At 38.0% G+C, this 18,199-nt stretch overlaps 1 protein-coding gene across 1 annotated transcript in view; it reads right to left on the bottom strand.

The window, feature by feature from the left end:
- The window catches only part of TBC1D22A (TBC1 domain family member 22A), a 128,102-nt gene extending 112,158 nt beyond the window's left edge, over window positions 1-15,944 (bottom strand). The window contains exons 1-3 of the mRNA XM_039345917.1: window positions 15,691-15,944; window positions 11,749-11,805; window positions 527-864 (exon numbers count right to left, since the gene is read on the bottom strand). Of these exons, the coding sequence (XP_039201851.1) occupies window positions 527-864; window positions 11,749-11,805; window positions 15,691-15,752 (457 nt within the window). The 5' untranslated portion in view covers window positions 15,753-15,944. The remainder of the gene's footprint in view (window positions 1-526; window positions 865-11,748; window positions 11,806-15,690) is intronic.
- Between the last annotated feature and the right edge of the window lie 2,255 nt (window positions 15,945-18,199).

Genomic DNA, 18,199 nt, shown 5'->3' with positions numbered 1-18,199 from the left:
TTTTTAAAATATGTATACAGTATTACTATGTATTTTCAATAAACCTTTGGCTACAAATAGCAGTATTTATCACCTTACCTCCAAACCAGGTATAAGAATAAATCTAGCCTGCCATCAACCTCATGTTTGTCAGGAAGCAGATGGGAAAACTAAGGAGTACCATATTGAAATTTCCTTTTGTAAGAAAGGAAGTATTTTACTTATAAAAAAAGAAAGTACAGTACTGCTATTTTATATAATTGCTAGAAACCTATTGTTTCACAATTTTCTCCTACTGAAAATAGTAAGGGTAGATTTTTCCCACTTTTCCTATCAGAGTAATGTTTCTGGAGAACTAAGAGGGATTAATTCCACGTATGTCGGGATAATAAATTCAATATTCACAGTATCGGAATTGAGCTATTAGCCATTTTCCAACTTCGTTTTTGGAAAATCAGCACGACCTTTCAATCGGTGCTCAGGAACAACTGCTGGATTCAGCCAGGGAAGCAAAGGGTAGCAATTGAGTTTGTTAAGTGTAATATACCTGCAGAACTTGATGCATTTGTTTCACTGACAGATTTAATCAGTCTGTTGTCACCACATGCAGCAGAAGGCAATTCTGAATTTTTCTGTGGCTGTTCCCTTTCTATCTGTTCCTCCTGCAATTTGTGCTGCTCTTGTAATTTGCTGTGATTCTGAATTACTCTGTTGGCCGTTTCCATGACTACATCTGTGTTGAGGCTTTCTGTAGCCATTGCTAAAAGTTCATCATCGTCTTCTCCTACATCCCAGGCATCACTCGTGTTGCTTTCAAATTCCTGAAATGTGCTGACTTTCTTTGTTTTTACTGGGGTTGTAGGAGGCTTGGTTCCTTGTTTTAAACTGTTTAAAAAAACAAACAAAAAAGCAGCTTTTACTAATACTTGCATTACTATAAAATTTAATTAACGAAAAATTCAATCTGACTAAAGATGAAAAGGCAAGCAGATTAGGATGTCATTTTGAGAATAACAGAATAACAAAAGTTGGAAGGGACCTAGGAGGGCTTTTAATCCAACCCCTTTGCACCATTCTGGATAAAATAGCTGTCCAGAATTTCCATGTTGTTTCATTTACTCCACTGTAGCTATTAAAATAAAACAAGCCAAAAGAGAAAAAGGAGAGACAAATCTCAATTAACAATTATAAGTAATAATTCTGTATAGGTGTTAACACTGCAGCATAACATCTTCCACAAGAACACATGGTCTTCATATATTTTGCTTATATTCACTGTGAATAACCATGGTGCAACCTAAACTTCTCTGTCGTGCCACTTGAAAATATCGCAAAGAGTGTCAATCTGTTATATTATACAGACTTAGATTGTTCCAGTATAATGTTGGACTTCACAGACATGAGATGTAAATTAAAAATCACAATACGAAAAAGTTATATCAAAAGACTTTGTTTTTTTGAAAACATTTGACATATTATAATTTACATGCATAAAATACTATATACTGTATATGCTCAGAGTTAGTACAATCTATATACTACTAAAATTCACATTGTCATGAACTTTTAAACAAGTGAAACAATGTATCATAGGGCAAAAAATTTTGAATAAAGTTATCTCAAATGGGTTAACCTTTCCTGATTCATGCAGCATTATAGGCACCGTCCCCAACTCACTCTTGTCCTGCACGCTTTCCCCAACTCATGCAGCATCTCTTGGGCACACACACAAATCTTTCCAACCCATGCCACCCACCTCACGTATTGTCCCTGACCTGCACAGGACTTCTTGCACAATCCCAAGCATCCCAGGTATCCATCTCAACTCAGGCCATCCTCCCTGCACCATTCCCAACCAGTGGGGGACTTCTCACATACCTGTGACACCCATACATTATTTTTGAGTTGCAGTGTCCCCCCATGACTCACACGGCACCTCTTATACTCCACGTGAACTCTACACACTCTTGACTCATGCTATCCCATTGTGCACCCTATCTGGCCAGCATAGTATCTCTCATAGATCAGAAGGATGCCTGGGATACATGTCACCCACATCCTGATCTGTTGGAATATTCATGAACAGGAAGAGTCATGTGATAACTCAGTCAGCCAATGTGAAGAAAGTGCTAGTGAGTCTGTGCAAAAGAGTATTGAGTTAGGAGCTGGATTTCCAGTCTCAAGGTTTGTCTCTGGTCTGTCTCTGTAAGAAGTCTTCATTAAGCTATGTTGCAGTAAAGAAGAATGGTATTGTAAATATTTTATATAAATATAAATTTATTTGAATCAGCTAAATGCAGTCAACTGTAAGAGCTTCTGATTTATTTTTCACCAATTAGAGAAATTAAAATTCTCTAACAGGTTATGGGCCCAGAGCTTATTAAGGACTGCATTGTAATTTAAAGCTGGAAGAAATTGCCTCGGTTTAGAAAGTATAAGAACAAGGCAGAATTAGCAGAATGGCTGCAATGGAATTTAAGGAAAGCTGTGTGCCTCGTTTGGGCCAGAAGAATTACATTGTGTGGGCTGCTAAAATGGAATGTTTGCTGAAAGCAAAAGAGCTGTGGTATATTGCTGAAAATCCACCACAAGTATTTGCAGCTGCAGATCAGAAAAGCCATGATCAAGCAATGACTTATCTCATCTTGAATTTAGATGATACACAATTTCTAAATGTTGCAAATTTAAAGACTGCAAAGGAGATACGGTTGAAATTGAGAGCTATGCACGTGAATGTTTCTGCTTGCAACATAGTGCAATTGTCAAGAAAACTTTACAGGGCCTGTTTGCAACCAGGTGAATCTGTGGAATAGCATTTAAATAAAATGCAAAGTTTATTTTTGGACTTAGAACAACGTGGGATTAAATTCCCTGAGTCCCAGAAAGTTTTATTGGTGTTGAACTGTTTAGATAAAACCTGGGACACAGTTTCTGCAATATTTGAGTGCAAAGAAGAGCAAGACTTAAATTTTGAGGCTTTAAAGGCATGTTTGCTTAATGAAGAAGAAAAACGCCATTTTAGAAGCAGCCACGAGGAGGAGAAATTCCTGAGGAGGGGGTCCAGACTGCAAGTCTCCAGAGAAGAAACAAGCAGATCAGATCTGGACCAAATTGCAACAAAGGAGAGATTTTGCAAGCAGAGAGCAAGCAGAGAGCGGGAAAAGACTTGCTACATTTGTGGAGAAAAGACACATTTGCAAAGGAACTGTTTACAGAGAAACTGTTTGCAGCAAAGGACATTTGTGCAATCAAAAAGGACTGCTTTGCAAAAGGAACATTTTGGTGTTGCAAAAGTTTGCTATAGCAACAACAGAGACAAGTGGCTAATAGATAGTGGGGCAAGTCAAACAATTGTTAATGACTCTAAATTATTTTGCAGGTTTGTTCCAGTAGCACTAGAAGCTGTGGCTTTAGCAAATGGCCAGAAAGCAAAAGTCATTGGAAGAGGCGATGTAAAAATTCCATATTTGGAATCAAAGTTTACCAATGTGCTTTGTGTACCTGAGATGGAACATAATTTGTTAAGTGTGTCTCATTTAGACAAACAAGGTTTTGAGGTCATTTTTGTAAATGGGAAATGTCTCATCAAAAGGAATGGGAATATTTGTGCAGAAGGCATAAAGGAAGATAATCTACATGTATTGCAGGCACAAAAGGTTCAATGTTCCCATATATTTAAGAATGTTGCAGAGCATGATTCATGTGTTCATCTTCTGCATATAAGACTTGGCTATGCAAGCTTTAAAGTTTTGCAGCAAATGCAAGATTTTGCAGAAGGGCTAAATTTGAAGAGATGCAAAACATATTTGGACTGTGCAGTATGCAAAGCATCAAAGTCAAAGGCATTCCCAGTTAGTAAATGTAGCACAAGACAAACAAAAAGAGTTCTAGAACTGGTCCATGCAGATCTGGTGGGACCTATGCAAGCCAGTTTGGGAGGAGCAAAATATGCACTGGTAATTGTTGATGATTATAGCAGGTATTCGTTTTGCTACTTGCTTAGAGCAAAGACAGAGGTGCTACAACAATTCAAACAGTGGGTAAGTTTTGTAGAGAAAAGGTACAGACAACAAGTGTGTCAGTTGCAAACTGACAGAGGTACTGAATTTATGTCAACTAAATTCCAACAATGGTTGGGGCAGTTGGGGATAAGACACAGATGTACAAATCCTTACACAGCAGCAGAGAATGGTGTAGCTGAAAGAAGGAATGGTGTTTTGCAAACAATGAAAGATTCATTGTTAAGAGGATTCTGGTATGAGCAGGTCATATTGGGGAGAAGCCATATTGACTGCAAATTATATAGTTAACAGGCTGTGGAGTTCCTCCATTAATAATACTCCATATGCCATTCTATATGGGAGAAAGCCATCACTGGCACATTTGAAAATTTTTGGAAGTACTGCATGGGTACATATTCCGAAAGCAATCAGAAGAAAGGGACAGCAAAAGGCAAGAAAGCTCAGGTTTGTGGGCTATGAGCCAGGGTCAAAAGGATATCGCTTTAGCGATGGAAGTAAAAGAATTATAATTTCAAGGTCTGCTAATTTTGCAGAACAAAATTGGGACAGAATTAATGCAAATTCTGGGTATGTCACACTTAATGATGGTGATCTGTTTAGTGACAATAACTCATCTAATGATGAAAAATGAGTATAGAAGATGTCAATGTTCAGGGAGGAGAGGCTGAACAAGACATGAAACCAGAAAGACTTGAGACACAAGAGCAGTTAATACCTCATAGGTCAGAGCGATGTAATAAAGAAATTCCGCCTGACAGGTATTCTGCCAGCAAGGTAAAGGTTTGCAATGTGTGGTATGAGCCAAGAAGTTATAAAGAAGTGTTGGCATTACCAAAAGCTGAACAGGAAAAATGGAAGGAGGCCATGGATAAAGAGATGAAATCCATGGGAGACCATGAAGTATTTAAATCAGTGACTTTGCCACAGGGAACCAAAGCTATGGGTTGTAAGTGGGTATATAAGAAAAAGGTATTGCCAAATGATGATGTACAGTATAAGGCCAGGTTAGTGGCACAAAGTTTTTCACAATTAATGTATTAAGTCAATAGGTCTGATGTCTCTTCCTGTCATGAAGGGAGGAGTGTTGGAATATTCATGAACAGGAAGAGTCATGTGGTAACTCAGTCAGCCAATGTAAAGAAAGTGCTACTGAGTCTGTGCAAAAGAGTATTGAGTTAGGAGCTGGATTTCCAGTCTCAAGGTTTGTCTCTGGTCTGTCTCTGTAAGAAGTCTTCATTAAGCTATGTTGCTGTAAAGAAGAATGGTATTGTAAATATTTTTATATAAATATAAAGTTATTTGAATCAACTAAATGCAGTCAACTGTAAGAGCTTCTGATTTATTTTTCACCAATTAGAGAAATTAAAATTCTCTAACATGATCCAAATGACATCTATAACTTGCTGCACTTGCACCTCTGCACCCACCCAGCAGCAACCACGTACCTGTAAGAACCGTGGTGGCACAGTGGTTAGAATGCAGTATGGCAGTCTAATTCTGCTGACTGCCGACTGCCAGGAGTTCAGCAATTTGATTCTCACCAGCTCAGAGTTGACTCAGCCTTCCATCCTTCTGAGGTTAATAAAATGAGGACCCAGATAGTTGGAGGCAACATACTGACTCTATAATCCACTTAGAGAGGGCTATAAAGCACTGTGAAGTGGTATATAAGTCTAAGTGCTATTGCTATTACTTGCTTGCTGCAACCTCCTGCTGGCTTTCCCACTGACTTTCTCCCTGCAAACTTCCAGAACTAAAGTAAATGGTGAAACTGGCAGGAATTCAAGAGAGGGAGGGAGGACAATTTCTGGATACTCCCTGCCAGCTTCCCAAAAGGAAAGTTAATGGAGAAGATGGCAGGAAGTTAGAAGTCACTCCTGCTCCCCACTGTTTCCCCCCCCCCCAACTGTTTGTTTCTCTGTTTAGGTAAACAAATATCTCTGAAATGATAATTTCAGATACAGGTGATCTACTCAATCCTAATATTATTCCTATTTTTCTATCAAATTACATTCTATAAACTGGTAGGTTCTGCGCTGCAAGGCAGGTTCTAAGTTGAACAAGTGTATTTTACACATTTCAACATAGAACTCCCTAGAACATTGGTTATGTTGTAAAGCTTATAAGAGCTGTTTGGCAGGTTTAATAAGCCACAAAGAAATTTGATACCTTTTATTATATCAATCAGGGGTTGAGAAAGGATTAGATCTAACGATAATTGAGGTATTTGAATTTCTTTATTTTATATTTCATGAAATAGTTTCTATGCCTTGTAAATACATAAAACTCTCTGTAATGTGTATGTTTTTCTTTCGTAAGTAAAGAATTAATGTGATTCTTTTAAAATCATGTCAGAACAGCAGAAACTGAAGCTTAAAATATCTTTAAATGTTTGACTAAAGAAATAAATGTAATTTCAGGGCAGTTTAAGCAGTGATTGAATATCATTTCTGAATGCTAAAGGACAGTTCAGAAATCATTTAATAAATTAACTTGTTTAGCAATAAGTTTTAAAAAATATTTAATACATAAATCTGCAAGCTGTTCGTGTTTTCTTTATTTTGCTTCTTGTGTAAATTTGAGAAAGAACTTTTTTAAAAAAATTTAAATCTTGGGAGAATATTTAGTTGAAAAGTGGCATAATATATATTATACAATTATAATTTTAGGAATATCATTATTAAAGTATATCTTTCTTTTGCTTGCTTGGAGGAAATATTTAAAATAGCCACAATCGCTTTACTTTCTAAAAAATGTCCTAAATAACCAGCTGAAAAGACCCATACTGTTAACATCTTTTAATTAAATAATATATAGGTAGTCCTTGATTTACAATGGGTCACTTAGCGACTGTTTGAAGTTACAATAGACCCTCCAAAAAATACTTAAGACTGGTTTCAAAGTTATTGCTGCTGCAGTGTCCCCACTGTAGTTCACCCTTATGACCAATCGCAGGAATGCTGCAGCATCTCCCCTCCAATCTCCCCCAACTATCCCACTGGGTCCTCTCAGGCCTCAGCCTGCCCCCAAATCAATCACTCAGCCAGATAACAGAAGGCAATTACAGCCTCCAAGCTAGGACCAACTTCCCATTTAGCTACCTAAGAGCCTCCCAAGGCTCCCTCTGACCCTGCAAGTCCGATGGATGGATGGATGGATAAATGGGTGATTGGATGGATAGTAGGTCCTGACCCACAGGCTGCAACTATCCTCCATCTGCCAGCCATTTCTGCTGACTAGTTTTTAGGCTCCATTGCCTGGCTGAATAGCCAGCTTAGGAGCAGGCTAAGGCCTGGATAACCCTGAGGGGCAGGGAACAGAGTACCAGGTGTCTTGGGCAGGGGGGAGCCCTTTGGAGGTCCGGGGCAGGTGAGTTTGGGCCTACGCTAAGCCTCCAAGAGTTTTCCTCTGAGGTACTCCATGCTCTGCTTAATGACCCACACATTCATTTAACAATTGCAATGGGGAAAGCAGGGAAGGGGTCATTAAGTCAGATGCTTCACTTAACTCAGTGGTTCTCAACCTGTGGGACGGGACCTCATTTGGGGTCGAACTACCATTTCACGCGGGTCGCCAAACAACGCAGTCCGCCATTTTTCCCCCCTTTTCCTTAGCTGTGCTACTCCCTTTTATTCTATTGGCTTTTGAAAGCCAATAGAATAGACTCTCTTGAATAGAGTCTAATTCTATTGGCTTTCAAAAGCCAATAGGAATTGTCCAGGCTGTCTCTGCCCTGCTGAGCCCGCTAAAAGTCCCATTCTGCAAACGGTGCTGCACCAGTTAAGTAGTCCTTGACTTACGACCGGTTGAGTAGTCCTCGACTTACGACCGGTTGGGGGTCGCGGCATTAAAAAGGTTGAGAACCACTGACTTAACTGCTATTGTAATATGCAACCATAATGGGCAGGCCCCACTGTGATTGTAAGTCAAGGACCATTTTGGATATGTGGCTTTATATATTTTAGCACAAAGAGCCATTTTTCTTTCTGTTCCATTTGGTTATAAACAGTCTGTCTTTATTTCAAGAAGGTTGAAAAAAAAACCATTCTTTTAAACATACTTGCTGTTATCTCATTTGAAGAAGGGGGGATAGAAGCTCAAGCTGTTGGTTTTTTTAAAAAAAATAATAAAGCTAGCTTATCTATTTAATAAAAATCATGCCAATAAAAACCTTTTTAAGAACTAAAAGTGTTACTACATAGAACATGCAACGAATATAATCTACGTTGCATCCATAAAATCAGGCTTCATAAAACAGTGATATTATATCAAGAAAATAGACTAGTAGGGGAAAAGACTGCATAACCATTTTATACATTTTAGCTTTTTTTTACTACGGTCTGTGAAATAGAAACTTCATTATATACTTTCAAAACTTCAAGAAGAAAATGTATTACATATTATAGTTTGGCAAATAAATCCACAATAGGTGCTAACAAATGACAAAAATACTTTCATTAGCGAACTTGATTCTTAAAAGAATACTGCTTGTCTCTCATGGTGTGAATCTCACAACTAGACAAAAGAGGGTCTTTAATTGTCAGCCAGGATGACCTCCTTATAAAGTCAAGCTTAAATAACCACTATCAGTTCTTCTATCATTAATCTTTCATGGGAGCTAAAGCTTACACACCAACGTTACAGAAATTACAAAACTTATAATCCCCCCTGGGCTCAGCCTGTTTTATCTCCTACAGTTACCGATGTACACTCACCAGTACAGAGTGGAAATATTTTTATATTAACCAGTTTTCTTGCTAAGCTGGGTTTGCAACCTTATTCCGAATTCTGATTTGCATTAGTGACAGTTGGTGCAGATACAACAGTGACAAGATTCATTCAAACTAAGACATACTAAACATTTTGCCTACTTTTCATTTAAAGTTGTGTGATACTTGAGCATTGCTATTTGCAAATAATAGATTATTATGTATAAAGCAAGTCAATGCCTTGTCTAACATACTGCCAATTTTTAGAATATGCAAACTCAGGTACTAATTACATGTCAAAAAGAACACAGAAACATTATGCAAGAAAGAGATATTAAGCAATTCCACAAATATCTGTAATGGTTATGATTATAACATACCTTAACCATGTTATTATACATATTAAAGGCATCATGCAACAATAGCCTGGATTTTCCCCCCCTTAATATTTGCTCAGGCATCTATTTTAGAAATGTGTAGATCTCAGGGAAGTAATCTACAATTTTAATTTTCAATATAGTATTGGTTTATTACTTTATTTTTAGGTAATCAATCTTGACTTAGCATTGAGCCACGAGGTGGCCTACTGCTGAAGACACTCGTCTCCCACTCAGAAGGTTGAGAGTTCAATCATAGATAGGGGCAAAGGTTTCTCTCCTAGGTCGCAAATAAAACATCTGCTGCAAACTCCATGTGGTGTCAAAAAGGGCATCCAGTCAGTAAACATTCAGCTCCATCCAGTCAAGCTGATTCTACCCAAATTAAGGGATTACAGGGTTGTAAAAGGGAGTTTAACCTTGACTTAGTGTAACTGTAAATATATATAGTTTCATTTGCTGAATTTCTAAGTGGTTCTTGGTTATCCACATGCTAACCGGGACCTTGTCTAACCATGCAACACCAGTATTGTGGGAATAGCATTGGTTATATGAGAAAGAAGACTATGGGTTATATGAAGAGAAATTTAAACAAGATAAGGCATCAAAACAGACATCAGCATAATAAAATAAATCTAAAACTTCAGTAGACACTTTAAAGAGCAATTATCATTTATTTTGTTTTATAAACTTTTACTATCAGTATTGAAGAAACAGCCACAAACTATGTGTTGCCACTCTTGAGAGTCTACAAAATACTCCTTGGACCTGCAAGCATTACTGAAAAATCTATTATAACTGAGATAGCTGAGTGACTAGGAGCCTATGGTTTCTCTCTGATATTATAGTAAGGATCCTTTGTTTATTTTTCTGATCTATGAATTAGATTGAACTCTATTCATTATTACTCATCCTGACATCATGTCTTACAAGACTGATCATATTGATACAGTGTATTCTGATGTCTACAGTAAATTCACTAGAACAGTGGTTCTCAACCTGTGGGTCGGGACCCTGGGGTCGAACGACCATTTCACGGGGGTCGCCAAACAAGGCTGTCCGCCATTTTTTCCCCCTTTTCTTTGGCCACGCCCCTGGCACCCGGTGATGTATAAGTGGTTGGGGGTCACCACAACATGGGGAACTATGTTATGGGGTCACGGCATTAGAAAGGTTGAGAACCACTGCACTAGAAGAAAACAGATCAGCTTCTCTTCACAAAGGATAAGGTCAGTGAATGAATGTGCAACCCTCGTACAGAGCAATGTAAATCTATAAGATTGCCATTCCAAGTACCTATGACCTTGATCCTATGGCTTGCATATTTCCAAATTATCACATAACATTTACTGTGATGAAAAAGAAGGAGACAATGATCTACATACTCTCCCAATTTCTCAGAGTAAGAAAACAAAACCACTGCAGTAAAAAAAATGTGAACCAGATTATAGTTCTTATATAACATCAAATTACTGTTTGTTAAAAAGTAGGATTTACTGCCTGGAAATAAGCAAAGTATACAGCATTAGTATCAGTAAAGCAAATCACAAAGCTTTTATTTTACATAAAGAGAGCAGTATTTACATACAATTACAATCCAGGATTCTTGGCTAAGTTTTTATGGTGAATAAGTCACATGCTGGTGCATAAAACCTGTTCATTTCTGTTTTCTGTTCTCTTTATGCAATCAAATGAAATTGAGAACGCATGACAATAAGAACCTAGTTACAATTTCACAACCCAAAAGTAGAAGCAAACAACAATTCAGAATATATTGCTAAGTTAAGATTCTGGCTTGTTTGCAGAGCAGAGTCTTAAACTAGACAATCCATAACTTATTGGACATCCTTTCAGAGATATTTCCTTGCCAGATTCGTCAATGCCTTCAACAATAACAGAGCTTCTAATGTACTGTCTTCACTGGAGATATATTCAGAGATGTATCTGCCTTTAAAATAACACATGTTGAACTATATAGCATAGTCAAACAACAGCACAGGAAATATTTTATGAGATTTTGTATTATGTTGTAAATTGTTTCATATGACATAATTTCTATGTCATAAAAAATGTTTTATAAAATTTGACAAATTTCAGTTCCATTAGAGTCATCAATCCTGGATTTTGGGTGCATTCTGTAAGTTAGCCCATATGAAGTACCTTGATTTTAAAAAAACCTTTGCCCTATAATGCACCGTTTCACCCAATTAAAGGTTACAGTTATAATTTTAATAGTATATTGATAATGCAATAATCCATTAATTAATTCCACCAGTTTATATAAAGGGAAGGAAAAAATACACTGTTAAAACTAATTGTTGTAGTTCCTTTTAAGCTATAGTATAGTAATAGAACAAAAAGTAAATGTCATTTATAAACATTATGAAGTTACTTTGTGTTTAAACATTTTAACTGAAAATGTTAATATGACTCAGTTCATCAGGCTATTTGTATCTCTACGTTTTTAATGAAAAATGATTACTTATTTCTTTATGGCATGGCATTAAATATGCTAACTTAGCCAAAATGGTATTCTCTTATATTCATGAAGCCACTTATGCCAGAAAGAGGCAGAATAGGAATTCAACTAAAGCATTTTTCAAGTTTAAGATAAGGCAGTAAGATTTTCAAATCAGCCACAAAAGAAAAAAAAAAACTTACTTTCCATGCAATAGTGGATCAAAAGGAGGATGCTGAGCTCCATACACATGTTGAATACTAAAAAAAAAAATAAAGAAATAACATTCAATTCAATTACAGCAAGCTTCTAATACTTGGAAGTAAGTCCACAAAATGTGAATGGGGCATATTCAATAATTACTTTCTATAGAAGGTTTCATAATACAGAGTTTATAATTATACCCATCACAGCATACATGAAAGGATCCTAACAACTTTCAAAATATGAAGATGCTTAAAGATCATTACTGGAGCTTTACAGTAATCTCAATCTCATTCCCAACTCCAAGATGAAAACAAAGAGTTGGAAACATGATACAACTGCTTCCTTCCTTGCAGACTGACAAAGCAGCAACTTTGGAATTCTGAGCTTGACTACTATGAGTGCAGAAATTGGGACAATACTAAATGGCAACAAAGAATTCAGGCATCCAATAATCCTATGCTGCTACTGTATCTAATGAACAGTTTTCTGCTTTCCTGATCTGTTAAAAGTAGCAATAGCACTTAAGACTTGTATACCACTTCACAGTGCTTTACAGCTCTAAGCTGTTTACAGAATCAGCATATTGCCCCCAACAATCTGGATCCTCATTTTACTGACCTCAGAAGGATGGAAGGCTGAGTCAACCTTGAGGCAGTGAGAATCGAACTCCTGGATACTTACTGAAAGGAGGAGGAGGAGGAGGAGGAGGAGGAGGAGGAGGAGGAGGAGGAGGAGGAGGAGGAGGAGGAGGTGGAAAACCTACTTGACTATCTCACTTCCATGGAAGCACTTATCACCATCCAGTTCTTAATGGAGGAACAAAATATACTGATGAAATTTTTGACTTGGGTAAAAAGACCATCTAAAAGCAATACAGGCTGATTTTTATAACTACACTACATGATACTAATACACATAAAAGGCTAATATTAGCTTGGCCACAACCTTTGGAAAGCCTTAAAGATCTGGTTGTATTACTGGTCATGGGAGTCAGAAAGTTAGTCTAAGCCCATGAAATGTTATTCTTTAATATCATTCTTGTATTATTTGCAGTAGCCCTTAGGTAAATGTATATAATTTATTGACACAGATATTGTTGTCTCATGCATATTTTGTTATTGTTTTTATGAACTGTTAGCTGCCCAGAGTCACAATGGCAAGATTTAATAGAAGGGGCTCTTCTTGCTTTTGAAAATACATTGTTTGGAATCCTTAAGAATTATGTGAAAACGGAACGTAAACATAGATGAAAAGGAAATTTGAAGGAAAACAATCATTTCTATATGTGAATAGATACTTTACAATCCATTCCATTCGCTAGAATCAATGACCTGTATACATTACAGGAAGGGATATGCTGTACTCTTTAATGGAACAATAATCTATTTACTTATTTGATGTTATAATCACACGTTATTTTACTGAAAATTACATGAAATCTACATTTTTTTAAAAAAATGTCAAAAATAGTTAACAAAGCTTTTATTTGTATTATACTAAAGTAGCTAAAAGAGGTTTTGTTGTTACAGATGAACCTCATATTTATTAAAATGCTTTCAGGCACAACAAAGTTGCTGAAGTTATTCTGGCAGATGTTATCATCATTTAATGGAGGACATTCAACTAGTCTGGAAAATATCACACTAAAATCAAGGTTCACTTATCAAGCTTTTATCTTCCACATCCAAATCCATTCTTCATCCTAAGTCAATCAATTTGTCATGATAAAATTTAGAAATATCATATTCTACCTGACATAACATTCTTCCTATCCAAAATAAAGAACCATGTGAAGCAAATATCCAGATTTACAGTAATCCAATGATCTGCTGCTCTTCCAAATTTATATTCTGAACAAAACTTATGCCTCTCAAAATATTAACTTAAATTAATATGAAAAAAATACTTTATTCAACCGAAATCTCTTTCTATCAAAGATTTAACACCTAGAATGTTTTCCTGAGAGCAATTGGTTATGCAATACTAACTACTGCAGTGGTTCTCAACCTGTGGGTCGGGACCCCATTTGGGGTCGAACGACCATTTCACGGGGGTCGCCAAACAAGGCTGTCCTCCATTTTTTCCCCCTTTTCTTTGGCCATGCCCCTGGCACCCGGTGATGTATAAGTGGTTGGGGGTAACCACAACATGGGGAACTGTATTATGGGGTCACGGCATTAGAAAGATTGAGAACCACTGAACTACTGTGACAAGGTTGAATACGTATGTATTAGATTGTATGATTATTTTATTGAGATATGTGCATAATTATGAAACACTTGTGCATACACATTAATTTAACAACAACCTATGTTTACAGGTTTGAAAACTGTAAGACGTAGGTCTAAACAATCACCACCAGTGATTTGAAAAAGCTCTTTGATGGATTTAATATTTCATCCATTAATACTGGCCTAGATCTCCTTCCAATAATGGCATGATGATGAGATGGCAGGGTGAAGAAGCTATCTTTGTGTCTGGTTGTTTTAGCATGTAATTGTATAGGGTTTCCTGCCTGATCAGGGGGTTGGACTTGTTGTTTGTTGTTAATTGCGAAGTCGTGTCCGACCCATCGCGACCCCATGGACAACGTTCCTCCAGGTCTTCCTGTCCTCTACCATCTTCTGGAGTCCATTTAAATTCACACCTACTGCTTCAGTGACTCCATCCAGCCATCTCATTCTCTGTCGTCCCCTTCTTCTTTGAGGGCAATAGAAGAAGAAGAAGGGGGTTGGACTAGAAGACCTCCAAGGTCCCTTCCAACTCTATTATTATTATTATTATATTACTACTACTACTACTACTACTACTACTACTACTACTACTACTACAGCTTCTTGAGAGAAGTTGAAACAGTTTATGTCCAGGATGCGAGGGATCTGTAGATATTTTTTCAGCCCTCTTTCTGGCCTGTGCAGTATACAGGTCCTCAATGGAAGGCAGGATGGTAGCAATTGTTTTTTCTGCAATCCTAACTATCCGCTGAAGTCTGTTTACTTGCGTTGCCAAACCAGACAGCTATAGAGCTACAAATTACAGACTCAGTAATTCCTCTGTAGAACCGTATCAGCAGATCCTTGAACAATCTGAGCTTCCTGAGTTGACGCAGGAAGAACATTCTTTGTTGTGCTTTTTTAATGATGGTTCTAATGTTAGGTGTCCATTTCAAGTCCTGAGAGTTTATAGAACCCAGAAACTTGAAAGGCTGTATTGTTATTAACACAACTGTTAAGTGATTCTGGCTTCCCATTGACCCTGCTTGTCAGAAGGACACAGAAGGGATCACATTCCCAGGACACTACAACTGTCATATCTATCAGCAGAAAAGGATAACTCCAAGCACTGACACTGAGAGATGCCTTGCCTCCGAATGGGTGTGTTAAAAATTATTTAAGTGATACTTTACTCTGATTTAAAGGCGGCGATTCAGCCCAGGAAGATCATAAAGCAGTGTTTCTCAACCTTGACAATTTTAAGGCATGTGGACTTCAACTCCCAGAATTCCACAGCCAGCAATGCTGGCTGTGGAATTCTGGGAATTGAAGTCCACATGCCGTAAAATTGTCAAGGTTGAGAAACACTGTCATAAAGTGTCACCTCTGCTAGCCGCTGCTTCTGTCGCCCTCCCAGGTCCTAGTTTCTCGCGGCGAAACATCGGCAAAGTACTTCGAGCAAACTTAGCACCACAGTAGGGGCCAGGGCCAGAAGAACAACCGCCGCCGCCCTCGCTCCGACTTCTGCCAACCCCCACAACCATTCCTTCCCAAAGTCATCGCTTCGTATCCTGCGGAACCGAACGCCTCGCGAAACGGGGAGGCAGAAAAAGTAGAGGCGACACCATCGTGCTTCTGCTCCAAATGAAACGTACTTTTCAGGCCGTAGAGCCCGGCCACTTTACACGCGCCGCTTAGCCACCCCGCAACTTTTCGCCTGCTTACCTGCCCGGCACCCGAGACACATTCCGCTTCCAAAACTGCTTCTTCCCCCCGTCGCTCGCCATCTTCCCGTCACCTCATAGCGCTTCTTCTCCACAGCGGGATACAATGCCCGACCTCGACCGGCGAGTCCCGATCTCTTCTTCAACTGAGGCCAAAGGGTTCGGGGCTCACTCCATCCCAGCCTCTTTCCCTTTCCTCAGAGACCTGCGCGCTGCCATCTTGATACCCCAGAGCAATCCCTCTCCCTATTGGCTCCAAGCATCACCTGTCCCTTTTGCCCTATCACAAGTGAACATACTTCCGTGTGGGCTCAAAGCAGCCCAATTAATATCAGCGAATCCTATTGGAGGACAGTTGGAATTTCAATCAATGGGAGTTTCCCTTGGAGGCTTGGGGCATAAGGGAGGGTTTTCTCGGTCGCCGATTGGCTGTTTTAGCATTCTTTTCCCGCCCCCACGTCGACCGCTTGTCACAAGTGCTGGCTTTAGAGAAAAACAGCCGTACAAGCACAACAATAAGAATTATCATCACCGCCCGGTAATTAGTGGCATCGTAAACTGGCCTGACGTCAAAACATTAAAGACAGAAGCCTATATTTAAATAGGATTGCTCTCACATCGCCTTGATTCATTAAATTTCAGAGGATGAGCTGCATAAATAACTTATCTTTATTTTGGGCATATCAATAAAAAGTAACAGCAATATAAGAACTACAATAATTTCGATCCTGGCAATAAAACCTATGAGGTATTAAAAGAATATCTAAAGGCAAGCATCAATATCATGATGCAAATAATATTAGAACAATGCTTATGCAAGGGATCATAATATTAAAATGAGACTCTTAACCAGGAGGTGAAAATAAAGTAGGACATACAATGTATAGCATTTCTTTAAAACAAGCACGTCAAACTGCCGGCTTCTGGCCGGATGCGTCACACCAAAACTGTGCCCACCTCATTGCCAGCAATGGGGGGGAAGTCACAATATGTCGTGCAATGTCACGTGACATCGCGAGTTTGACATGCCTGCAATTTAAAGTATGGTCCTAGGCACCCCAAGAGTCCCCCAAGATGATCTCTGGATTCTCCAAATGAAGGCAGTCTATGTAGAAAAATAATACAATATTAAAATCTCATCAAGTAATCTTGAGAAATGGTAATACAGGTAGTCCTTAAGTTACAACCATTCTTTTGGCAACCTTTTGAAGTCACAGAGGCACTGAAAATGACAACAATCCTAGCGCTTAAGACCATCACGGCATCCTCATGGTCATGTGATCAATGCTTGGTAATTGACATGTAAAGTATTTATGACAGTTACAGTGCCGTAGTCATGCGATTGCCATTTGCAACTTTCCCAATTGGCTTCTGACAAGCAAAATCAGTGGGGGAAGCCAATTTGCTTAACGACCACATAATTCACTTAAGAACTGCAGTGATTCACTTAACATCTCTGACCAAAAAAAAAAGCAATAAATTTGGGTGTGACTAACTTAATCGCTTTGCTTAGCAATGGAAATTTTGGTTCCAGTTGTAGTCAAGAGCTACCTGTAGTACATGCATCAATTTTAATTTTTAATATAAATTATTTATAAATATAACCCAACAAAAGCTCTTTTGGAATCCACAAGAAGCACTGGAATAGTATAATTCAACTTTATTCAAATTTAACTCCAATTTAACACAAAGATGTAAAAATACAGGAAAAGTTCTTTTTTTTTAATCTATTGGGTTATAATCAGATATAAGATACAACTGAATGATACATCGTAAAATGTAAAATGTACAATTAACAGTCTTGGTTCATGTGGGTTAACAGTAGGCTAACAAAGTAGCCGCACAGAACTTTGTGACTGCATCAGAAGCACGCTGGTTTGTACTGTAGTTAATCATCCATAGATGTCCTGATACTGGGTCAAGGTTGTGTGTGTAGAAGAATGACACTGTATCAATAGATAGATAATTTTTTACAGTTAATGACTATTTCATAAAACACATCACATGAACTAATATTAATAGATTGATTAAGTAGGTGTATCAAACTGCTACACATCTTGCATATAACTTGACAAAGTTTAGACACACTTAAACAGAATGCTTTTGAGTCTGAAAATAAAGTTGATTAAAATGATTGCGGAATTTGATTAGATTCAGGGTTAATAGCTCATAGCAAGTATCAGCATAAAATAAATCAGAATAAGATAGATCTGATTATTTCAATTACTCCCTCTCTGCATGGACATAGTCCAGATTCAAAATTCTCTCAACTCAAATGTATTGGTTTGTATCAGAGGATAGGCTCAGCATGCAGCTCATCAAATCTCCCTGGATATTTCTTTTTTATAGGTGTAACATCCTCCTGAATGCACTGATACAAAGAGTACAATTGTTCAGTTGTCATGACAACTATATAGAAACGCTGCTGCCTTCTTCCAGGACGTTTTGTTTTTCCTTCCCACTCTTCAACTTGCCGATTACCTGATGGTCTCCCATCCAACTACTAAGCA

This window comes from Crotalus tigris, unplaced genomic scaffold, assembly GCF_016545835.1.
Source record: "Crotalus tigris isolate CLP2741 ecotype Arizona unplaced genomic scaffold, ASM1654583v1 scf7180000017987.690289119674:8195010, whole genome shotgun sequence".
In the NCBI taxonomy this organism is placed as follows: Eukaryota; Metazoa; Chordata; class Lepidosauria; order Squamata; family Viperidae; genus Crotalus; species Crotalus tigris.
The sequence above is the reverse complement of the archived record's forward strand: the minus strand, read 5'-3'. Positions and strand labels throughout refer to the sequence as shown.